At 32.1% G+C, this 21,933-nt stretch overlaps 3 protein-coding genes across 3 annotated transcripts; all 3 read right to left on the reverse strand.

Moving 5' to 3' along the window:
• Positions 1-291: 291 nt before the first annotated feature.
• Positions 292-10,180, reverse strand: LOC133176893 (metalloproteinase inhibitor 3-like). Its single transcript, XM_061311949.1, has 6 exons — positions 9,737-10,180; positions 6,373-6,498; positions 5,432-5,535; positions 3,617-3,713; positions 1,604-1,725; positions 292-1,101 (listed from the first exon to the last, which is right to left on the reverse strand). The coding sequence occupies exons 2-6, from the start codon at positions 6,494-6,496 to the stop codon at positions 919-921; spliced, it is 630 nt and encodes a 209-aa protein (XP_061167933.1). The 5' UTR covers positions 6,497-6,498; positions 9,737-10,180; the 3' UTR covers positions 292-918.
• Positions 10,181-14,152: 3,972 nt separating this feature from the next.
• Positions 14,153-16,101, reverse strand: LOC133176881 (uncharacterized). Its single transcript, XM_061311937.1, has one exon. The coding sequence runs from the start codon at positions 16,092-16,094 to the stop codon at positions 14,436-14,438; it is 1,659 nt and encodes a 552-aa protein (XP_061167921.1). The 5' UTR covers positions 16,095-16,101; the 3' UTR covers positions 14,153-14,435.
• A 3,393-nt stretch (positions 16,102-19,494) lies between these two features.
• On the reverse strand, positions 19,495-20,866 carry LOC133176890 (uncharacterized). The gene is made up of 2 exons (XM_061311947.1): positions 20,365-20,866; positions 19,495-20,117 (listed from the first exon to the last, which is right to left on the reverse strand). Exons 1-2 carry the CDS (start codon positions 20,430-20,432, stop codon positions 19,700-19,702), a joined length of 486 nt encoding a protein of 161 aa, XP_061167931.1. The 5' UTR covers positions 20,433-20,866; the 3' UTR covers positions 19,495-19,699.
• Positions 20,867-21,933: the final 1,067 nt, after the last annotated feature.

Consider the following 21,933-nt stretch of genomic DNA (forward strand, 5'->3'; position numbering starts at 1 on the left):
TATTCAATTTTATACACTGCCATGTATACATGTATTTTTGTAAATTACGGAATATAACGACTGTTGCTACTTCATTAGTTATCTAGGTACAAAGGAGAAAAAATTCAAAGGCAAACACTTACGTATGGGTATTATAATTTTATGACAGCATCTATATATATTTTTTAATTTTAACTGTTCCAAAATATTTTCAAAACACCTAACTGTTGATAGGAATTAAATTAGTGTTACGCAGGGACACAATGTTCAGATAAACATATATGTAGCTCCGATGGAAAAACATAGCACACATTGTACAAAGTTTTGATTATTTAATACTTCAGCATTGAATGATTAAATGTTTTCTGCTATAATTCCTATACAGGAAATGTGTGCAAATCTGTATTAAAGAATGTTTGCATATTTTGTGTAATTATGTTTAGTTATACTTTATATTGCACAACACAAGCTTCATGATTTAAAAAAAAACTACAATATACATGAAAACGCCTATTTAGGTTTTTCTTGTATATCTGGGGAATTATAATACATCTACATACATATGTACATTGTATTTGTACCAAATTTTATATATCTAAATGAGAATTTCTGTAATTATTCAACAGAAATGGATATGATTTTTCTTCCTTGGCTGCGTTTTATATAAATACAAGTCCATAGTAAAAAGTGACAAATTCTACAGTGTATATACAGAAATCATAAACTCACATTACTGGATTTATAAACATAAAGAAAATCAGCCATCAAAAATCAAAATCTTTACTTTCAAACAGAAACTGTTCCTGGATGACTGACTCTCAATCCTTGTAAGGAATAAAAGGTCTTTATAATAAAGAAAAACGAATATTCGTCATATTTTCATGCACAAGCTGCCCTGAGATTTTTTTTTTTTCCATTTTTGCAATAGAGATATCAGCATCACTTTCCTCGATGCTTTTTCCGGAATTTTCCTTTCCATTGGCACTTATTTGAACGGTAAACACACACAGCATGATTAACATAACAATCAACACCAAATAGTTTGGATTTCCTTGATGTGCATCCACGAAATCCTTTATCCCTAGGGCTTAAATGATACGGACTGTCAGTTCCAATATCAGCCTGAAATAACATGTCAGGTTTTATTATGTAATAACACTTGAAAGAAGTAAAGTGAATATACATGTTGTATCTTCATGGAATATAAACATGCTGTAAAGGAATATGTTCTCAAATTAGCTTGTATAATCAATAATTGTTTACTTAATCATTTTGATATTTTCCACGTTTTGGTGACCTTATTGTACTACAAGTTGCATTGTTATGGTACCAAAGAAATTCGGGTTCTTTTTCTGCAAACTGTAAAAGAACTTTTTAATACGTTTACCAAAATTGTAATGTTCAATAAACTTCAAATGCAATTTGATATACTAAAGAAGAAACAACAAAGCAAACAAAATACTGACCAATGACTTCGCAATGTTTTTATCACCATAAAATTTTGTATGGAGAAAATATCTAAGAAGACTTAATATACAGATATTTCTTTATTTGTTTGTGCAATCAATTTTCCTTCCGGAAGTTGAATAAAACTTGAATGGTCAAAATATGAATGGTCACTCACAATGCAGCGACAGTTCCTTTTATAGAGTTTACGCAGTCCAAGATGTTGTATGTCACTCAGGGTATGTGTCATCTTCATCCAATTACACTTTGTCATCCTCATCTCATTCTCAAAAATGACACCTTACATGGAGGAAACAGAAAAAAATAGGCGCTGAATGTGAATAACGTTAACCAATGCACAATATAGACCGATTAGTAAGGAAGTAAGCAGGAGAAGATGAAAGTTTATTGTATATACACTGAGACAAGATTTAATCAGTGACTGTAACATCGCACTAAAATGGGCACCAGAGGGAAGAAGAAAGCGTAGACGACCAAGAACAACTTGAGCCTTATAGTAAAAAGGGAGAGGGATGCAGTCAATGAATGCAGCAAAAAGAGCAGCAGCCAAAAGAACTGATTAGGCACTCTCTGGCACGAGGAGAATCGGTGATGAAGGTGAATGCAATATATATAATATTCTTTCAATAATGTTAATGAAACATATTCTTACTAGATATGTGTTGCGGTGCCAATATCATTTTTGTAAAATTTAATCTTAATTTCTGTGCCATGAACGTATTCATAACTGTAATATTTTTTTAATAGTCTAGGTTTGTTCATTCTAATGTTTATTTAGGAAAAAACATATAATTGTGTGAAAAAGATAGCGAACAAAGTTACATTTACCTGCCTCTGCACCTGTGTAGAATGAGAAAGACGTAAATACATTTTTTTTTTATCTAGTTAGATTATTTAAATTCCCGTACATTTCAGTACTTTTATGTAGGGGACATATTGTAGCCATTTTCACACCTGTGTTTTTGATAAAATTATTTGATACATTAGAGTAAAGGAAAATGTTCATTCATCTTTCTCTCTTTGCAGTTTAATGGTTTTAAGTCTGATGAATTAAAGCTACATTAAACATCTGTATATATACTTTTTATGCAATCGTCTTACTTTATTTAAAACATTTTGTAAATTGAAGGTTGTTTTTGTGTTCAGTATTTTGATTTTCAGCATTTTTTCCCTTTTAAAAATGAAATATAAATGTATGAAATTGAAAATGTGATTCAGTGCAATTCTTGAAATAATGAGAACTATAAATTCTTGTTTCTTCAAACCAGGATGGAGAAAAGTAAAAAAAAAAAAGAAAGAAAAAAAAAAGAAAAGAGTTATATAAATTAAAGAAAAGTGATATCTGTGTCCAGAATGTAAGATTTTGAAGGAAAAAATATTCAGAGATGTGCTGTTAGGGTTTTAGTATCACATAAACAAGGAGTCTGGCCCCAAGAGCATAAACTGAAAATCGACTTGAATTATAGTTTTGTTTCTGATTACCCTACAGAGATTTTCTTTAGCTGGTGTAAAATTTGGCGTTTTGCTTGCTCAAATATATGCCAATACATGTAAAATGGCAAATAAGCCATATAGGTTTAAATATTTGAATTCATTTATCTGCATTAAGTTTTTGATAATTCATAACAAAATGAAACCACAGTTCATTCAAAGGTACAGGTGAAGTGTCCTCATGATCGACCATAGTTTCTTAACTAACATTGTTCATGTGTCATGTTTAGTATGCTTAATTGCCTTTCACAACCTTTTTGTGAACAAAATTTGCTACAGAACAGTCAATTACCTTTGTTCTTAATTTCAGTTGATGTCATGTATTTTACATTTGTGTTGACAGTTCAAGTATGTTTGACACGGATCCTGTGTTGTAAAATGCTTGTCGAGTCTTTTTTCGAAAATAGACATTGTTTATAATGTATTTCCAGTTTGAGCAGATCCTTTGTTATACTACAGCAATATCTCAGAATTGTGTGTGTTTTGTTTTGCACTCCAGTCCAGTTTCATTAATAACTGTGTAACCTTAGAATATTGCATGTTTTAGTTTGTTTAAAACTAGTTTTATTTGAAACTGATTCAAAAACTGTAAACAAATTGTTACAACAAATGTATCTTTAAGTTTGGTATGCATTTAAAGATCCTCTCTCTCTCTCTCTCTCTCTCTCTCCAAACTTACCCATCATGATATACTTCCGTCCTATTCGAGGTCTTATGTTGCAGCCAAGTGGAGTGTATATCTTCGTATGGTCGATATTTTTAAACTTTCTTTCCCCCTGATTAGAAAAAGGCATTGAACATTTAATGATTTTGATCAGATCAATGAGTATGACCATGAAAATGTTTGATAATATAACACCAAATGATATAACTAAAACAAAGTTTCTGTAATCCAGTTCTAACTTTGTATATACATGTAATTAGCATGACATATTTTTCATTAAAATATTTTTATATAGATTACTTGTAACTGATATACAATAAATGCCTTATCTAGCTGTTTCATTTTATGTATAAGTAACAAGTTATTTAATTATATGCCTGTGTTAATTTAATTGAACTTTCTTCGATTCATCAGTATTTTGAATCCAGATCAAGAATTTCTTTTTGAAGTAAAGAAACGAAAATTGAAGAAAAGAACATTTTTGTTTTAATAGGTTTGTTTAATCATTTCCGATCGAGTCTTAAAATGGAATATACATCTGTTCACAATATGTATGAACGTATAAAGAATCTAGTGTCCCTGTATTCCCAAAAATCTTTGTATGAAGACTCAGCCAGGGAAATGTTTTATATGATTAATATTATCCCTAAGTATTTTTCATATATATTCATATTTTAGGTAAACTGAGTTACTCAGGTGACCTATTGCTACATGTATATGTTTTCGTCCGTCGTCGAGCGTTATTTTTTAAAACATTTTTAGCTTCTTCTCAAGAAGTATAGAACCAATTTTAAACCATTTTGGTAATATAGCATTATCATTGATGAGACAAGGGTAACAAATAGGATGAATAGCATGACCCCTGCCTCCCTTGCACCTGATGGGTTGGTTAACAACAATTTTCAAAAATCATCTTAAATCCTAGACATCTGGCACTGTTTGCATGATTATGAGCCATGAGTCCTTTACTAAAATTTTGAAATTCATGGCCCGTTCAGTCTCTGGGGTGGGGCTAAGTTGATATTTATCAAAAATACATTATATCTAGTTATGAAATTTTCTTTACTGACAATAGCATGAAAACTGTTAGTTGAAAATAGCTAGATTTACACCTTTTTTCAAAACTTATGAAAGTCATGCCCCCTGGTTCCATGGTTCAGACCTAAGGATGGAGCTTGATTGGTCATATATTGGAAATACATTACATTTTTGCTAATTTTTCCTCTGGGACACATATATAGTAGACGGACTGTTTGCATGATTATAATGAAAAATGAGATCTTTACACAAATTGTAAAATCCTTGTCCCCTGCCTGACACTATTGTTTAGCCCCTAGGGTAGTTTTATGTTAGTTATATTATGTACTGAAAATATATGGCATTGTTCAAAACCGTCTTTCCTATAAGACATATAGAGGGCAAACTGATTATATAATTACAATGAATAATTAATCCTTTACCAAAATTGTGAAATTAATTTTCCATGGGTCCAAGGTTCAGAACCCAGGTTGAGACTTAGTTGATCATGTATTGAAAATACATAACAGCTTTGAATATCTTCTATTTTCATGGATATTTAGCAAACAGTTTACATTTTTATTATAAACACTAGCCCTCCAACAGTGTAAATTTTTTGGCAAAATGATCTATTTGCTGCAACTCGTCTAACGTTTCCAGACTCTGTTCTCATGTTGCTTTTCTAGCATTTTGTATGTAATTTATGAGTTTTAATTTACAAGATTTGGTGGTAAAAATACCAAAAAACAGTGTCAACTAGTTGACATTATCAGTGATATATCGCATCTAATCACAATAAATATGAAAACGTACCTTGAACTTTTGGTAAATATGGACATGGATGTGATTTCCTATCGGTCGTCCGGGTACCTGCTTTGAATACACTCGAGTGATGTTGGTTATATAGGCTTTGATTACTGCAAAGGTAAAAATCATGTTCTAATGTATTGCTTTTTAATGTCGAGTTGCGACACCATATGGCAAAAGATGAAAAGGCGAAGTAACATTAACTGAGATGTCCTCACACTTCTTAAAAGCCTAGACGAATGTTCTTACGTTTTTTTTTTTAAATTATTATTATTATTATTCACGTGTACATGTGAATTCTGATTTTTTTCGTTTATGTCTAAGTATTCTGTTCTAAAATGTAATACTATTATATAAACTCTTGCTTTATGTAATTATAGATCTTGTCCTTTGTGATAAAAAAAATCATTCAATTTTGTATTCAGTTTCTCTTTTGAAGAAGGTTCGGCTATCTTGAAAATCGGGAAAGCAGATTTTTCAAGATTAAAATTTTAAATGTCATATAATTAACCAAAGTGCCTTTATGATATTTTGCTACAGAGATTCATTGTTACAAATGGTCTATTTTAACTAATAAATACAATGTTAGGATCATTTTACACCATTTCAACGATCTCAGCTGGCGTGTTTCACCTAATATTGAGTTTAGGTAGATGCCCTAAGCTTGTGGTTAGAACTGTGACAGGAAAAATGGTAGGACTTATTTCTAAAATTACTTGATATTAATGTTAGAAATATTGGTTTCACAAATAAGTTATGTGTATTTTCCTGTCATAAAAGTTATTGTCCTTAAAAGCAAGTACTAGTGCCTCTTACCAAATTCAACGAGTGAAACACGTTAAGCTTTTGCGATGATCGTTTGAAAGTTTAAGACAGATTAATATGGTATAATCCATCAACCCTTTAATATTTTTATCACACAGTCAGATGTTCTAGATCTCTTTTACCTATATCAGACTTGCAATACAACCACTGCGGGTGTTCAGGACCCGGGCATTTACAACATGATGTCGTCTCCATGTGGAGAACACAAAACAACGCCAACAGAACCACGGACTTTCTCCAATCCATACCTATACGAAAATATAAAAAAAAATGTCATAATAAACAACATTTTGGCCATCTTCAAAAAAAAAAATCTTTGTTTGCCCTCACTCGACCGACTAAAAATGGCCCCACTCAAACTTTTTTAAACCTCCAGGAAACAAATATTTTTTTTTATTATTCATACAGGAATTCACTCTTCCTGACAACAACTTTTAATTCTATTAAATTTCATTAAATTTGAAAATCCAGCATTATAATGTTTAAAGGATGACTGCACTTAAGGACATGCGGAATTTGCGACAAAGTAAACTTTCAAAACAAGCATTTTTCTTTTCATTGCAAGAATGGTCAACATCCAATCTACAACTTTATGTAATTACGTTTAATAAAAGTGTGTATTTACGAAGTTCAAATCTGTTTTCAAAGGCAGGGGTCATCACAATTTCTTGAATCTCCGTTTGATAATGAGGACGCCCACTTTTTTACTGACTTTATACATAGTCAGCGCATGTTTGTCTATTGTTCTACGTTTAACAGTAGTTGTATATTTGCATAAATAATAATGTGTTAAAAGGAGATTAATAGACAAACATGCGCTCATAATTAAAAAGAGAAAAAACTGCTTCTTCTTACATTCGCTCTCTGTGTTGTAACCAAGGATTGTGACATGTTGAATATTATAATTCACCACGTGATTTCTTACTTCAGGTAACTTTGTGAATACTAAATTCCGTCACGTGACTTGTAAAGGTAGCATGTTTTGTGTTAACTAGGACACTGTGTTCGAACACGTTAAGTCATCTGGCATTGATATAAAATCTGCTTTAATTACATTGACGTGCTCATATTGTTAATTTCGTTTTGAAACCTTTGTTAGAAGTGTATTTGTGCCATACAGAATGGAGAGGGAGACTGGAAAGAGTGATCACGTTCTTTTTTTTCAAACATGTCATTGTTATTTATCAAGTCTAATTTTAGACCCATTCTTACAATGTTAGCTCCACCTCTCATGCATATCTAATGTTCAATCAAGGGCAGGTAAGTGTAAATTCACTATATTTGGAAAGCAGTAAGGACAAAAAACATTGAATCATTTTATTGTATCACAGTCTAAAATCATTTTAAGATTTAAATGTGGTTCCAAATTGACAGTATTCTTTCATAAACACACAAAAGTGAGATAAGGTTTAGATATAAAAGCAAGAGAAGTAACCGAAAAAGACCCAAAAACAGGCGTTAAGTGCAGTCATCCTTTAAAAAAAAAAAAACCTACCTACCTACCTACCGACCCAATTATTCATCATGAGTTGGGAGAGGACAAACCTTTTTAAGGGCCTTACTATCCCATTTTTATAATGTTGTTTTGTGCATAGGCATCAAAAATTGAATCTCAGGCCATCATAATAATTATATGTTTGCCCTCTCCAGACTCAGGGTAAAAATATCGAGTCGGTACTACTCGGTAGGTAGGTGGGAAAATCTTTTTTTCAGAAAATGTTCAATATATTTGTTGACGGGAGGAATAAAAAGGAGGAATAAGAGGAATAAAGAGAAAAAATAATAGCATGTCCTGGAATGTAAAATAAAAAAAGTTTAGAGTCGGGCCATTTTTAGTCAGTCGGTCGGGAGAGGGCAACCAAAACTTTTTTGAAAGATGGCCTCTTGTACTGTCGAACTAAGATCCTATTTTCAAGTCTATGGTCAACAATTACACATCTAGTTAACAATTTTTATGTGTCTTGTGTATAACCTATTATATTTTCAGTATTCATAATGGAATTATTATATACAATTTTTTTTAAAGTTTAGAAATATACAAGTTCTTAAATACATTTCAAAATAGAACATATGTAATTATTTTTAAAATAATTATTCAAAATTTGAATACTTTTATCTATATAAAGCCAACAACCGATACTATTCAAGTCCACTCGTAATTTAAGAATGGCTGCCTGTAATACAAAAGTTCAGTGAAACCTTTAATAAAACTGACAAGTGAGTGTATCGTTCACTCCGCTGATAAGCGTGGGGTGGTCGAATAAAAAACGAATAGCTTTGGATCAAATTTCCGCCACACACAAGTTTTTCCGACAGTTTCAAGTGAATTTGAAATCTAAGGTTAATGACGCAGTTAATAGAATTGTATTTATCATGTATCTATTTGGTTCCTATGTCTCGAGAAAATGTTATGATATTAGGGACATTGTTTACACGTCGATATATACAGAAAAGATTGTTTTCGACTTATTAAGAATTAAGGGTGTTTGCTATGTTATATTATCTGGTTGTTAACTGAAATGCTTCCCTTTTGTATTCCTGTTGAAAGCATTGAATTCCTTAACACCAGGGTTTCCCAGAGGGTAACAAAATTAAGAGTGCTCATAGTTTAATTAGCCGTAATTATGAAAATAATGAATGAACTGTACGAGATATCGCACGCTAATATTCAAAGAATGTGTTTATTTTTGTTATAAGTTAAAAAAGGTTCGTTTATGATGACCTCTATTTCTACATCATTTCCTTTTTAAAGGAATATGTGAAGTTGGCAAAAATGCAAGTAAAATTTAACAATGGATAATTAAAAAGTAAAAGTACATCAGCAACGTGTTTGTTGTTTCTACTGTTTATCTGAAACAAATCATTTCCGTTAGGTCCGTTGGATTATACATGTATTTTGATTGATGAATGATGGGTAGACGATGCATAAAGCAGGACAGGAAAAAGACAGTCATAAAGATGATCATTCTAATTATCTTAAATAGAAATTTATTTAGACAGAAATTTATTTGGACAATAATTGATAATTTTTATAAATAATTTAGTATTTATCAATCATTCATTATCATTTTACAAGTTTCTTTTCTTAACATGCAATAATTAACTTACATTGTACTTATAAGGAGTGAAACAATTTTTTTATTGGCTTTCTCTGTCACGTATTGAGATTCTGGTCTGATTATATTTTCAAATGTTTCAAAAATCTCTTTATTTTAGCAAGATATAAAGCAATTATCAAATTTTTTTTTTTCCAAATTGGATAACAATAAATATTTACATTAGCAGCCCCCTTTCAATCCGAGCTTATATTGTGTGTTATTTTTTTCTCATTAATTCCATAAGAAAAATCAAAACATACACACTAGAACAATATTTGTTTTGTTTCTAAATAATATAATATAAATTATAATCTGCTTAATTTTTATTTCCTGAATTTTAAACCTTGGAATTTTTTTTCTTCTTTTTAACGTATTTCAAATGACTTACCTCTAACAAGTTAAATCCAATAAATAAAAATAATTGTTTTTGTTTTTTTCTTGAAATAGGGTCAAATTGTGTACCACGGATTTGCTCTCCGTGACATTAAGACCACAGTGCGTCCCCTTTCGATCTACGGGATAACGTATTAAATATCTGTAATTACATTTTAGTTAATAGACCCGACCGACTCATCACGGCATTCCTCGGATAGCTGAAACGCTCGTCAAAGATCGTAAAAAATCAAACTGCCGAGACCTTCAGGTGAAACATACACATTAAATTTAATTCTATTACCGAGTTATTTGTGAGATTTTAGCCCCAAGTATACCATTTTCTTGCCAAGTTTCAAACGCAGGGATTTCTAAACAAAACTTGAGAGGAATTACAGCTCCCAAATCAGCTATCGTGATTTACGATGTCAGGTCAAAGCGTCATTATTTTTTTTTCTAGAATAGTTTGTAACGTTCCGATGTTAGTATTTTTTCCTTAATTCAATTTTTTTGTCAATGTGCCGAGAATGTTCCTTCACTTAAAAAAAACAAAACAAAATGAGACAAGATGTGAAACCTAACAGGTGTAACGCATTAAACTTTGATATAATCTTAATCACCATGTAAACATCATGTATGCCATTCGGTCTGTATTTTAAGTGTAAAATGTTTATGTATTTGACACTATCCGATAATTTTAGAGAGCAGGTACTTCATTGTAAATGCTACATGTATCTATAGCAGAACATGATTTACGTATCTATTCAAAATTTTCAAAACTCTTAATGAGTTGACACCGACAATATCATCAGCGAGATTACATGCTATGTGTTGCTGCAATTACGTTTACATTTTACACATTTGAATGTTTTTTTAATTACATCCCGTGATGAATATGTTGCGTGAATATGTTGCGTGCATGCATGTATTTATACGGAGCAACCAGAAACTATCATCATATTTAACCCGTTTAAAACATTTTGAATTTTAAAACACAAAAACAACAGTTTTCAAGTTTTATTTACCTTTTGCTTGTAAATAGTTTGTGATATAGTAGCACACTTAGAAAATTTAAGTTCAATTTGAATAAATGTCTCTAAGCGAGTCCTAATATACTTTATGTCTATGCCTTCTAAAAACGAGAGGTATGAAAGTATATCAAGTTATTCTGAATAATTTGAATTCATTGTGTAAATTCTTTGGTTAGTCGATTTTTTACAAAATATAAACAGAGATTTTGATATATAAGCAGAGACCCTGTACCAGTTCATCATTTGAACCGAAAGGTTCGCATGTGATCGATGTGAATCAGATCGAAATATTCATTGGCATTATTTAAAGTTTATTTTGTGTTTGTTTGTTTCTTTTTTGGGGGGTGGGGTGGGGGGTTCACGGATATCAATTTGAGATTGTTAAAACATAAATTCGATTATATATATATATATATATATATATATATATATATATATATATATATATATATATATATATATATATATATATATATATATATATAACACTTGTAAAATTATGACATGATTCATTTGTAACCAACAAACACACACAAAAATGTGTTGTCACAGGGCATTGCCTACAAAAAGGATATCTACGTGTAATGAGCTGTAGTGAAACTTAGATGCAATCTTAAGATAAAAATATTCCTGTTGAATGGAGAATGTAGAGAAAAAATGCTTTCTTGTAACATTTCTAAACATTTTCTGCATTTTAGGGAAATCTTTGGTAAGAGAATGTAGATTTTGATAATGACTGTTCAACGGTGAAAAATCTAACTGATATAAGAGGAGAACCTTAGTTTTTATATGGTTTTACCAATCCTCTTTCTTTACTCCTCACGAAAATATTAATAGATGTGAAGGAGAAACTTCAGGAGTGCTTAACAACAACATATTCGAGGAGTTGTGTTAATCATGCGTGGATACTTTTGATACTGATCCCACCTCTGATGCTTTTAGAGGTCCATGCTTGCTCTGCTCCCGATTTGTATTGTTTCAATGGACTTTTGAGCTTGATTACTGTGTGTTATCTCCATATTTCATTATAAAAAACTCTGCGGATCTTTTATAAAATTTAGCACAATCAATAGCATTAGTAAAATTACCATATTTCAACACTTCATACAACCGTTTCACTCTAGGCTTTTTGACATCATAGACGACCGTTTCTTCAATGAAAATGGAACACGTAAATATTATTATCTTGTCACTGGTCCTCTGCAAACTTATTTTGTTAAAAGCCATTCTCATTCTTCGCACACATACTCGAAGGTTGATTTTAAAAATATACTCAAGTTCCTCATTCACAATATCTATCTAATCTTTGAACACCAGGTCTTCCAACAATCTGTTTGAATTCCAATGGGTACTTATTATGCCTCATTATTAGCAGACCTTTTTTGTATTGTTATCAAGCAGTATTTATTCAAAAACTCCTACACGAAAAGATAAAGTCTCTTTTTGTGGCCTTCATTAAGAATTCAGATATATTGATGACGTTTATTCAATTAACAGTATTCATTTTCATTCCTACGTTGATTCGATATATCCCATTAACTCGATATAAAAAGTCACAACAGAATTTGCACATCTGTTTCATGTATAAATGTTTTACTAGAAAAAACATTGATGTCAGACTGACAACTAAATTTAATGATAAATGTGAAGACTTCAACTGATCTATTAAACCATAATCACCTGAATATGGGGTTTATGTCTCTAAGTTGATTATTACACAAGAGCGCGTTCTACAACTAACTTCTAAACCGAGGCTATTGACAAATAAATTGATGATAGAAGGATATCAACCATCTCCTGTAAAGTCAACACTTCGCTAACTCTATGGTCGATACAATGAAACAACAGAATTGTTGGTTAAACCACTCAGTCTGCAGCTACAGGGAAAACGTTATAGATTTGATAACTGGTGATTCATTTGTTATAGTTCGTTTTCATTTAGTTTACTAATCATTATCCAGATAGGACCAAGGAAAATGTATCTGATCAATACGCAGGGTGTGATCGGTCGACAAGGGATGCTTACTCCTTCTAGGCACCTAACCAACCTTTAGAATTTCCAGGGGTCCGTGTTTTATTCCCTGTTCACAGATTTGTGAAGTTTGAAGTTTCTTTTAAAAATCGATCGCTGTTTTTTATATAATGATATGCAGGAACCCCTATTCATCCTTGTTGTACCTCAAGATATGAAAAGATAATTTCCTATATATCACAATGACTAACCCCAATTGATGCTTAGCTGTGATGCTGATCAAGAATCTAGATTTGAAATAAAACTGACTGTTCTCATGTTCAGGGTTATGTAGTATTATTTTTAATTTGATACGCAGGAGCATGTTCTGTGTACTATTAATATTCAAACCGAGGCAGACTACTGTAAAATCAGTTGATAATACAGGGGTATCGGCATCAAAATATCATTTAAATTCAAAATGGTTGTGCAAAATCAATGGTAGTTAAAATTACCTTGTATGAAAATACACGGTACGTTCATTGGGTCAAATGTATAAACTTTATGCCTTACTTGTGCAGCAATATACCTTCATCACCTGCATGCGGGGTATATATCTCTCAGTTGATTCGATACGCAAGAGCATGCTCTACGTATGTACAATTTCTAAAACGAGGTAAATTATTGACAAACAAGTTGATGAAACAAGAATATCAGCTATCTCGTTTAAAGTCATCATTTCGTAAGTTCTATGGTCGATACAATAACCTTGTCAGCAAATACAATTTATCATTGAGTCAAATGCTGACTGACGTTTTTCATACTAATTGTTAGGCCATTATTTACACACTGAATTGTCGACGGATTTTTCCGTTATTTCCCGATCAAGACAAGGAGCACACGGCGGGAGTGACCGGTCGGCAGGGGATGCTTACTCCTCCATGGCACCTGATTTCACCTCTGATGTTTGGGGGTCCGTGTTTGCTCTGCTCCTATTTAGTATTGTTTCATGTACTTTTGAGCTTGAATACTGTTCGTTATCTCCATATATTTCATTCATACAACTTTTTGGACCGTTGTTTACATTGTCTACGAGCTACTATTATTTTTTGAAAATAAAAAAGTAATGCATGTTTAGCTACTTAGTAACAAAATATCGTGTACAGGCCTTAGGACGGATCTATAAACTTCAATGCGTTTTAGAACATATCTAAGTGCTAGTTTTGTTATGTTGATCGACATATCCAAGCTTATCCTCCTTCTAGTAAGTGTTCGGCAGAAATACGAATGGCGGAGCCCTTCACAATTTGTCACAAATCTTGGTATCAATCACACTTTCCAATTATGTCAGCATTGATTAATGTGATTTTAACTGAGACACTTTCTGATGATAATTTATTTTCAATTAAATTTGTTTGAAATTCACTAAACAGGTTTTCAAAAGTGAAACAGAAATTGTGACGATATAACAGAGATTCGATATTTTTCTTCAAAATAAGTTTTTGACAAAAAAGGCATTACAAAACTTTTTTTTTAATTTTTAAATATGCATGTTAAAGGAGAATGATTTATCTTTTAGTAGTGAACGTTATTTGACTAATGGTGATGGAAACCACCAGAAAAGAAATCACAAACAACTATCTATCAGCAGGTCATTCCAACAGTAATATGTAAGTAAGAAATCAAAAATCATCTACAATAGGCATATTGACAATTGCATGTTGTTTTTCTTTTTACTTCATATATTTGATTTTCTTAATCTTTCCACTGTTATACTCAGCAACAAACAGATTGTCGTTTTTGTCAGTAGATAATCCCCATAGATCCTTCAGATCGCAATTATTTATACAACGTAGAAACTGTCCGTTTTCGTCAAGGATGTGGATACAGTGGTTATAGTTTGTTGTCAGAATGTGGTTCTGACTATCTGTTGTTATCCCAGAAGGTTCAAATCTATTTTTCTTTGGAGAAGAAGGATGACCAGTGTATCTAAATCGCAGTTTTCCGTTCTGGTTGACAACAACTACAGAGCCACCTTCCCAGTCAGCCACACATACATCAAAGTTTCTGTTCTCAGTAATGTGCTTAATGTTGTAATTTCCTGAATACAGAGGTTTACCCTCATCATCAAACTGGATTGTTTGTTTATCTTTGGAGCCTGAGTAACGGACAACTTTGGATTGTGTTTTATCATCACTGAACATGGTAACCAGGAGATCACCAGAGGAGGTGATACACAAATTTAGAGGTGTCCAGCCCTGTAATATGATCATCTTCTCTGTCTGTCCCTCCTTCACTTTATTCACAGTTCTGTATTTCCAGTCAGAGTACACTAGATCCCCATCATTTGTCACAGCTATATCACCTGGCATTTCCCCTGTTTTTGATTTGATTGTCTTGATTTGTGAGCCTTGAATACTAAAACATTTCATTTCATTGACTTGTGCACTTGTCCAGATTTCTTTTTCACTGAAACAGATAACACTTCGGAGGTTTTCATACCCAGTACTTATAGTAGTGATAAGTTCTGGTTCTTCCAGTAGTTCCCTTGTTGATGTCTCTGGTTTCTTCAGTTTGTAGCCATTTTCTTCTGTTGTGGTGGATAATAGTGTCAAAGACCCAAACAATTTGTAAAGCTGTTCTGTGTCTATCATCTTTGAACTTAACATTGGTAGTGATACTTGAACTTTTGGAGGAAGTTTGCTAAATTCCTTGGTTCGTGAGATGTATTCCATGGTCAGGGACACTTCATTTGAATCTTCAATTTTTTCAAGGTTAAGCTGTGATTGTTTAATAAGATACTGTATCTGCTTGATTTCTTCCAAATGCTCTTTTAGAATAATCCCATGCTTCGTTTTTATCTTTTCTATTTTAATTTTTAATTTCTCGACAATTGAGTCAATTTCTCTGTGCCATTCTTCTCCATATTTTATCAATGATGTTGTAAGATTTCCATATTCCCCATCTAAGTTAGCTATCTGAGTTTCTATTTCAGTTGCAATTTCTGCATACGTTGGAGAAATTGTATTTTCTAATACTTCAGCATCTTTTCCAATAACTTTCTTCTTTGCATAAAAGATTTCAGAAAGAATTGAAACGGTATGCCCTTTATGTGTATCAGATATAGTACACAAAGAACACACAAAGGTATTGCACGTTTTACAGTGAAATTCACAGCCTCTTGTTTGATGTGTTGTGCACTTTGGATAAATTAAAGTTGATTTTCTTTGTTGGAATGGGACCACTTTATGTTTGTCATAGTCATCAGAAATATGTTTTCCTATACAGGAAAAACACAGATTGGCATGACAGAAATCACAGTACATCTGTACTATAGCGTCCTCGCAAAGGTCACATCGGATGATATCTTGAGCACTCTTGCGGGGATCCATATTGAATCTAAAACGTTAGTGATATACATGTATCATTATCATGTAAGAATCTAATCTGATTATCTTTCCGATTTTAATGAATGTTGTCTGTAAAAACGAAAGTAATATAAATGAACTCGATAATTTATTTCATTTTCCCCTTAAATCATTTTTGTACTGATTAATTAGAGCATTAACATTATATTTAAGCTAGATTTTACGTTGCAGATATAGATTGTCATTATATGTCATTGTAGATTGACAAATGACACACCCAGGAACACCGAGGGCTACTTCAATTGTGCATTCTTAAGAAAAGATCTCGTGTAAATCTAGCTATATCAGTTACAAAATGTACATCTAGCAAAGGAAATAAACATGTAAAGCAGTACCTTCAAACAAGAAAAATTTAGTTTCTTTTCTGTGAAAATAAACATCCAGCAATGGTAGACCTTGTTATGTCGAGTATTGAGGAAATTATACAGGCTGGTGCCTATTAGAGTTACCTCTCTTGTGTTGTATGCCTTTACCTTAGAAACTGTAATCAAAGTACTGTGAGTACTTTGTTTTTATTTTAGTTTTATGGGTAGGTGTTTAATAATTCTCGTCGTGTCAAGCAATAGTTACCGTCAGTTTTATGGCATGTCAAACGTTGCAATATTTGATTTTTTCCATTTCTATTATATAATTTTCCATTTGTATTGTATATTTCTTATTTGTATTCTATAATTTTCCATTTGCATTCTATAATTTCCCATATGTATTTTATAATTTTTCATTTGCATTCTATAATTTCCCATTTGTATTCTATAATTTTCCATCTGTATTGTAAAATTTCCCATTTGAATTGTATATTTTTTTTATTTGTATTCTATCATTTCCATTTATATTGTAAAAAATTAATTCGTATTGTAATTTTTTATTTGTATTGTATAATTATAGCGAGCGCAGCGAGCGGCGCGAAGCGCCGCTCGCGAAGCGAGCTCAATAGACTAACGTGTAAGAACAGAGAAAATTCGGAATGAAATCTGTACATACGTCAGGCAAATTTTCTGGGGCAACATTCCCAGAATACGGAACTTTCGAGATACGCCGGAATCGTGGTTTACGGCTGACTTTTACACACAGCAGTCACGTGATAATAAGGAAATGTAGGGCATTGTAATGGCGAATGTTTACATCGCAACGAAATATTGAGCAGACGAAATTATTCGACGTCTGAAAAAAAGGAAGAACACAGATACTCCCAGCCACTACTGGTGTTCTTTGTCAGGGTGTGCAGCAGACGGGAGGCCAGTTGAGCCACTTATCCTTGGATGCAAGGCGTCCAATTTTAAGAGGAAACTCAAATTACGAAGGCAGCGGCCTCAGCAGGTCTTTCGAGATGAGGAGTTTTCCCCTAGACGATACCACTCCGTTTGTTCCCTACATTTTGTAGATGACTGTCCCACTGAAAACAATCCTATCCCTACCCTATTTAGTCGCTACAATTTCAAGATTCCAAAATAGAAACCACCTCCATTGAAAAACCTCAGCATGCATATGCGAGTACAACCGCTATGAATATACATGTATACCTCTACATCAACAGAGAAGAAGTGTGAAAAGGGTCAATGTAAAAAAAAAAACAGGGCCATCCAGGAAGCTGACTAGATTCGAAGAATTCTTGATCACACTCCTTAGAATTTGACTTGGTGTCAACACCTCTTTACTTGCTAACTTGTTTGGGGTAGCCGAGAGTCAGGTATACCAAATATTTAGCACATGGATTAATCTCATATATAGGGTGTGTTACTAAGAAATATTAGATTCAAACTGCAAGTTCACTAATTTGTCTAAGTTTCAAATAAAAATCTAAATATTGTTAATATTTTATGAATATATCTTAATTTTTTATTATATTACAAATCGTTTATTTCCTTAAATAAATTAATTACTGGTAATTGGTAAATATATTATATATATATATTTATTTATATAGATTCACAAATAATATAATTCACACAGAATATTAGTATTTTGACTTTGAAAAGTATTACTAAGTAACTGTATTTTATATAGGTATTTGGACCTCAAATTAAATGGCCTTCAAGAGCACAAGTATAAGGAAATTCATACCACACTCATTCAAGAATGCTTTTCCTTGGACAAGAGTTCAGAGTAGTCGACTGAACAGAGATGTTTGTTCAGCGGCCACGTACCCCTAGAGCACAGCATCAAACATACAATAACTATAAGAGCCATAACACATTAAAGTGCCTTGTTGGAATCACTCCCTCTTGTATCACCACTTGACAAACGAATAATGATCTATATATGATGCATGTAATTGTACTATCCAAAGATGTGTTCATGAATGCTCTATGATCATGAATAGTAGCTATGCACATAATATGACATCTGAAACAAGTGCTTACATGTAAATTAAATCAAAAGAATAAGATCTTTTTTATGTATCTGAATGTTCATTCCATAAAGGCATCTAAAACATACCAGACCTGGGGTCAATTACTTTAAATGTAATGCATTAAATTACAATTACTTCGAAATTTTTACCATTACAATTACCATTACCCTCATTTAGAAAAGTAATTAATTAAATTACAATTACTTTGTTTAAGTAATGAATTACATTACACATTACATTTTATAAGAGAAAAACACAAATTTTATGACCACACAATTTATATCTATACTTTTCACACTTTGTGCTTGGTTGATATGCTTTCCCTCATGTCTGTAAGTCAGAGTGGTATTTGGATTTTGTATTCATTTATCATGTCCATGTAGTTTACCAATCTACCATGATCTACAGTTGACAAAGAAAGTGGATCGGAACACTTTTAATGTTGCAGTTTTGTTCAGTCTCTGATGTTAGTTCCTCCGTTTTTTTTTTAAATAAATGTATTAATGTCACTTGTTTTGTGGCTTCTTTGAAACCCAATGATTTCTTCTTTTTTTTTCAAAACAATTCTGGCTTTCTTCAATTGATTTTATAACTGTCTTGTCAAGAAGTTTTCCATTAAAACAATTATTTACATGTAGTATGTCTGTCAATCACCACTGAATAAACATTTTTTTTTTTTAAAGTAAGATATAGGATTTTAATTTTAAGACTTTAACATTATAAATAAAAAAAAAATAACCTCTCAGTGACCTTTATTTGTTTCAGATTCAATAATGAAGAGAGATTTAAAACCAAAATGTAATTGAAAGGCAATGGTCATTACTGACATTTTTTTTTAAATTAATGCATAAACATTACAATTGTAATTGAAAGATGAGTCCATTACACATTACATCCAATTACTTTGAAAAAATGTAATGATTACAATGCATTTAATTACCATTACCCCAGGTCTGATACAAACTGTAATGTAAATATTGTATTTATTTATGAAAGAATTTAATCATATGATCATGATGATTGAAATATTTTATTGTTTGTTCCTAATTTATATTTATCAGTTCAGGTATTCTGCCATCAATAAATTATGAATATTAATGAATCCTGTACCTTAGACCAAAAGTGTTTTAAGTTTTTCCTCACTGTTATAATCAAGAATGCCATAAATTATTATGCATTACATGCTTATCTCATTTACAAATTTGTTGCTCTGCTATACTTAGAGAGACATAATTGCAACTTTCAAATGTTTGTCGAAGAGATATTCACATTTTTGTACTATTTCCTCAAATTTCAAAGGATCATAATGTATTTGCTCACAGAAAAATCCACATTTTGTGTAAAAACACAGGAGTTGAAACAATTTTTTTTCTTCAATTTCTTTAATAGAGTTGTTGTTCAAGGACTTGCATGGGTTGTTTATTGAATGGTGAGCGCTAACTTCAGGTTCTTCTCCTGTATAGTCCTGTAGTTTTATGTAATTGGCCAATACAAGATGAGATGACACGAGGCTTAAAAAATTGTCCCAAACACATGGAATATCTGTTCCGACTTGAGTGTGACAGTCTTTGTGCCTCTCACAGAATGAAGCCACAGCAAATATCGAAGCTGTACAGTGCTTACACGACCCATCATCTCTAAAATCAAGAGAACTTTTGTTCAAAGTGATGAAGTATTGAATATGAAATTCCATGACATGAATAGTGTATTGAGCAATTTACATAATCATAAATGCTTGTAGGCTGAGACAGGGCTCCCTCTGTGTATGTTTTTTTTATGAACAAAAAGCATTAGTATATCTTTATGAAATAACATTTTTGATAATTATTGCTTTAAATTCTACTGGAGAATCTGTAGTCATAATGTGAAAACCAGAATATTTACACTACATCCACCTGAGTGAATCTGTTCATTGCCCTCAACAAATATCCAGGTCTTGTACGGATCTGCATCTGGCTAGTCTCAGGAACTGTGTCACACTTGATGTACTGAAAATCATCAGACAGGGGGGACACTTTCACTTTATCAACGTGGTTGTTTTAGTCTGTATCCATTGTCTTGTCTCTGTCTATGTTTTCAACCGAGAATAACGTACTCCAGCCATCGTTCAAAAGTTTTATGAAAACATCGGAAATCTCAATGTTCGGCAGTTTTATGAGATCTTCAGACCACCTATCAACACTTGTTATATTTCGGAAAACTTTATCTCCAACAGTTTGACATCACCACCCTGTAGGCCTAATCATCTGCCACTTCTGAATTTCAACTCCCAGTTCACAAAGTCTTATCAAATGATGATTTTAATATATTGAAAAAGCTATTCCTTTAAAGGATAAAAGGTCTTTCAGCATAGGCACTTGCCAAGAATTGAAATTATAGTCGTAATCGCAGTCTGTATCTAATGACGTAGTGTTTCTTGCTAAAAATTAAAGTGGAGAATTGAGAGCTCAAAAGCTATTTTTTACTTTCCTTTCTGCACCCAATAATCAATGTAAAATGATATACCATTGGTTGCTTTGTAAAATGCAAGTTAGTCACATGATAACCATACCTACCAAAAGTAGCTATCTGTGATCTACGGGAGGTAATCCAATAAGAGTAATAAAAAATATTACCGTAAGGAAGAATAACTCTGTATCTATAGTCTGTTTCTCTATTTCCACGATGCAATATCACAACATACTTGCTCAAAGTTGATGTCATAATTGTAGTTCTGGAATTGATTGAATATCCTGATGTTAAAAGACTTGGAACAATTTATATTAAAGTTATAATTCACTGTAATATGGAGAAAAAAAACCACTCTGTCTGATTCTGTCCACAAATTCACAGACAGTCCATATTATGTCACTCAATGTATGTAACATTAAAATTTTAAAAAAAGTAAAAACAAAAGTGATGGAAATTCCAGATAGTCCATAAATGGAAAAGATCGAATCCACGTCCATGCATATGTGGTGATGATTCCATAACAATACGGTTATATCCCCATTATCCAAGTTCAATATCACAAATTTATTGCTGCAGTGAAACTTCAGACATATTCCAGATGATTAAGAAGATTTATTGAAAACTGTTTGTTCGCAAGAGGCTGGTATGTTGCTTTTTTATGAAGAGCTGGTACAAATAATATTAAAGTTCACACAAACATCAAGATTCAGTGTGGTGCGGAAAAACCTGCGGTTACTTATTCTGTCCATAATTTTACTTCAAGACAGTCCAAATATAATGTCACCTGGGTTGTGATATTGAAAAATGTAAAGATAAAAAGATCATGGGAATTTTAACAAGTCAGTTGATGGTAAACATCCAAAATCCATGTCTGTATCCAGTGGTAATGATTTCATAGCATTTCATGAAGAAATTTGTAAATCTCCATTATCCAAGTTGAATAACATAATTTTATCCTGCAGTGAAACATCATATATATTTCAGAGATATATTATTTAAGTG

This window comes from Saccostrea echinata, unplaced genomic scaffold (genome assembly GCF_033153115.1).
Source record: "Saccostrea echinata isolate AGI-Se365-2 ecotype Australia unplaced genomic scaffold, CSIRO_AGI_Sech_v1 ptg000084l, whole genome shotgun sequence".
NCBI classification, from domain to species: Eukaryota; Metazoa; Mollusca; class Bivalvia; order Ostreida; family Ostreidae; genus Saccostrea; species Saccostrea echinata.

Excerpts from the sequence above, each read along its gene's own strand:
- LOC133176890 (XM_061311947.1), bottom strand. The coding sequence starts at position 20,432 with ATGCAGATCCGTACAAGACCTGGATATTTGTTGAGGGCAATGAACAGA. Across the intron at positions 20,118-20,364 it reads TTCACTCAGGTGGATGTAGT|AGATGATGGGTCGTGTAAGC; the intron begins GTAAATATTCTG and ends TCTTGATTTTAG.
- LOC133176893 (XM_061311949.1), bottom strand. The coding sequence starts at position 6,496 with ATGGATTGGAGAAAGTCCGTGGTTCTGTTGGCGTTGTTTTGTGTTCTC. Across the intron at positions 5,536-6,372 it reads GTATTGCAAGTCTGATATAG|TAATCAAAGCCTATATAACC; the intron begins GTAAAAGAGATC and ends TTACCTTTGCAG. Across the intron at positions 1,102-1,603 it reads AAAGGAACTGTCGCTGCATT|GCTGATATTGGAACTGACAG; the intron begins GTGAGTGACCAT and ends ATGTTATTTCAG.
- LOC133176881 (XM_061311937.1), bottom strand. The coding sequence starts at position 16,094 with ATGGATCCCCGCAAGAGTGCTCAAGATATCATCCGATGTGACCTTTGC.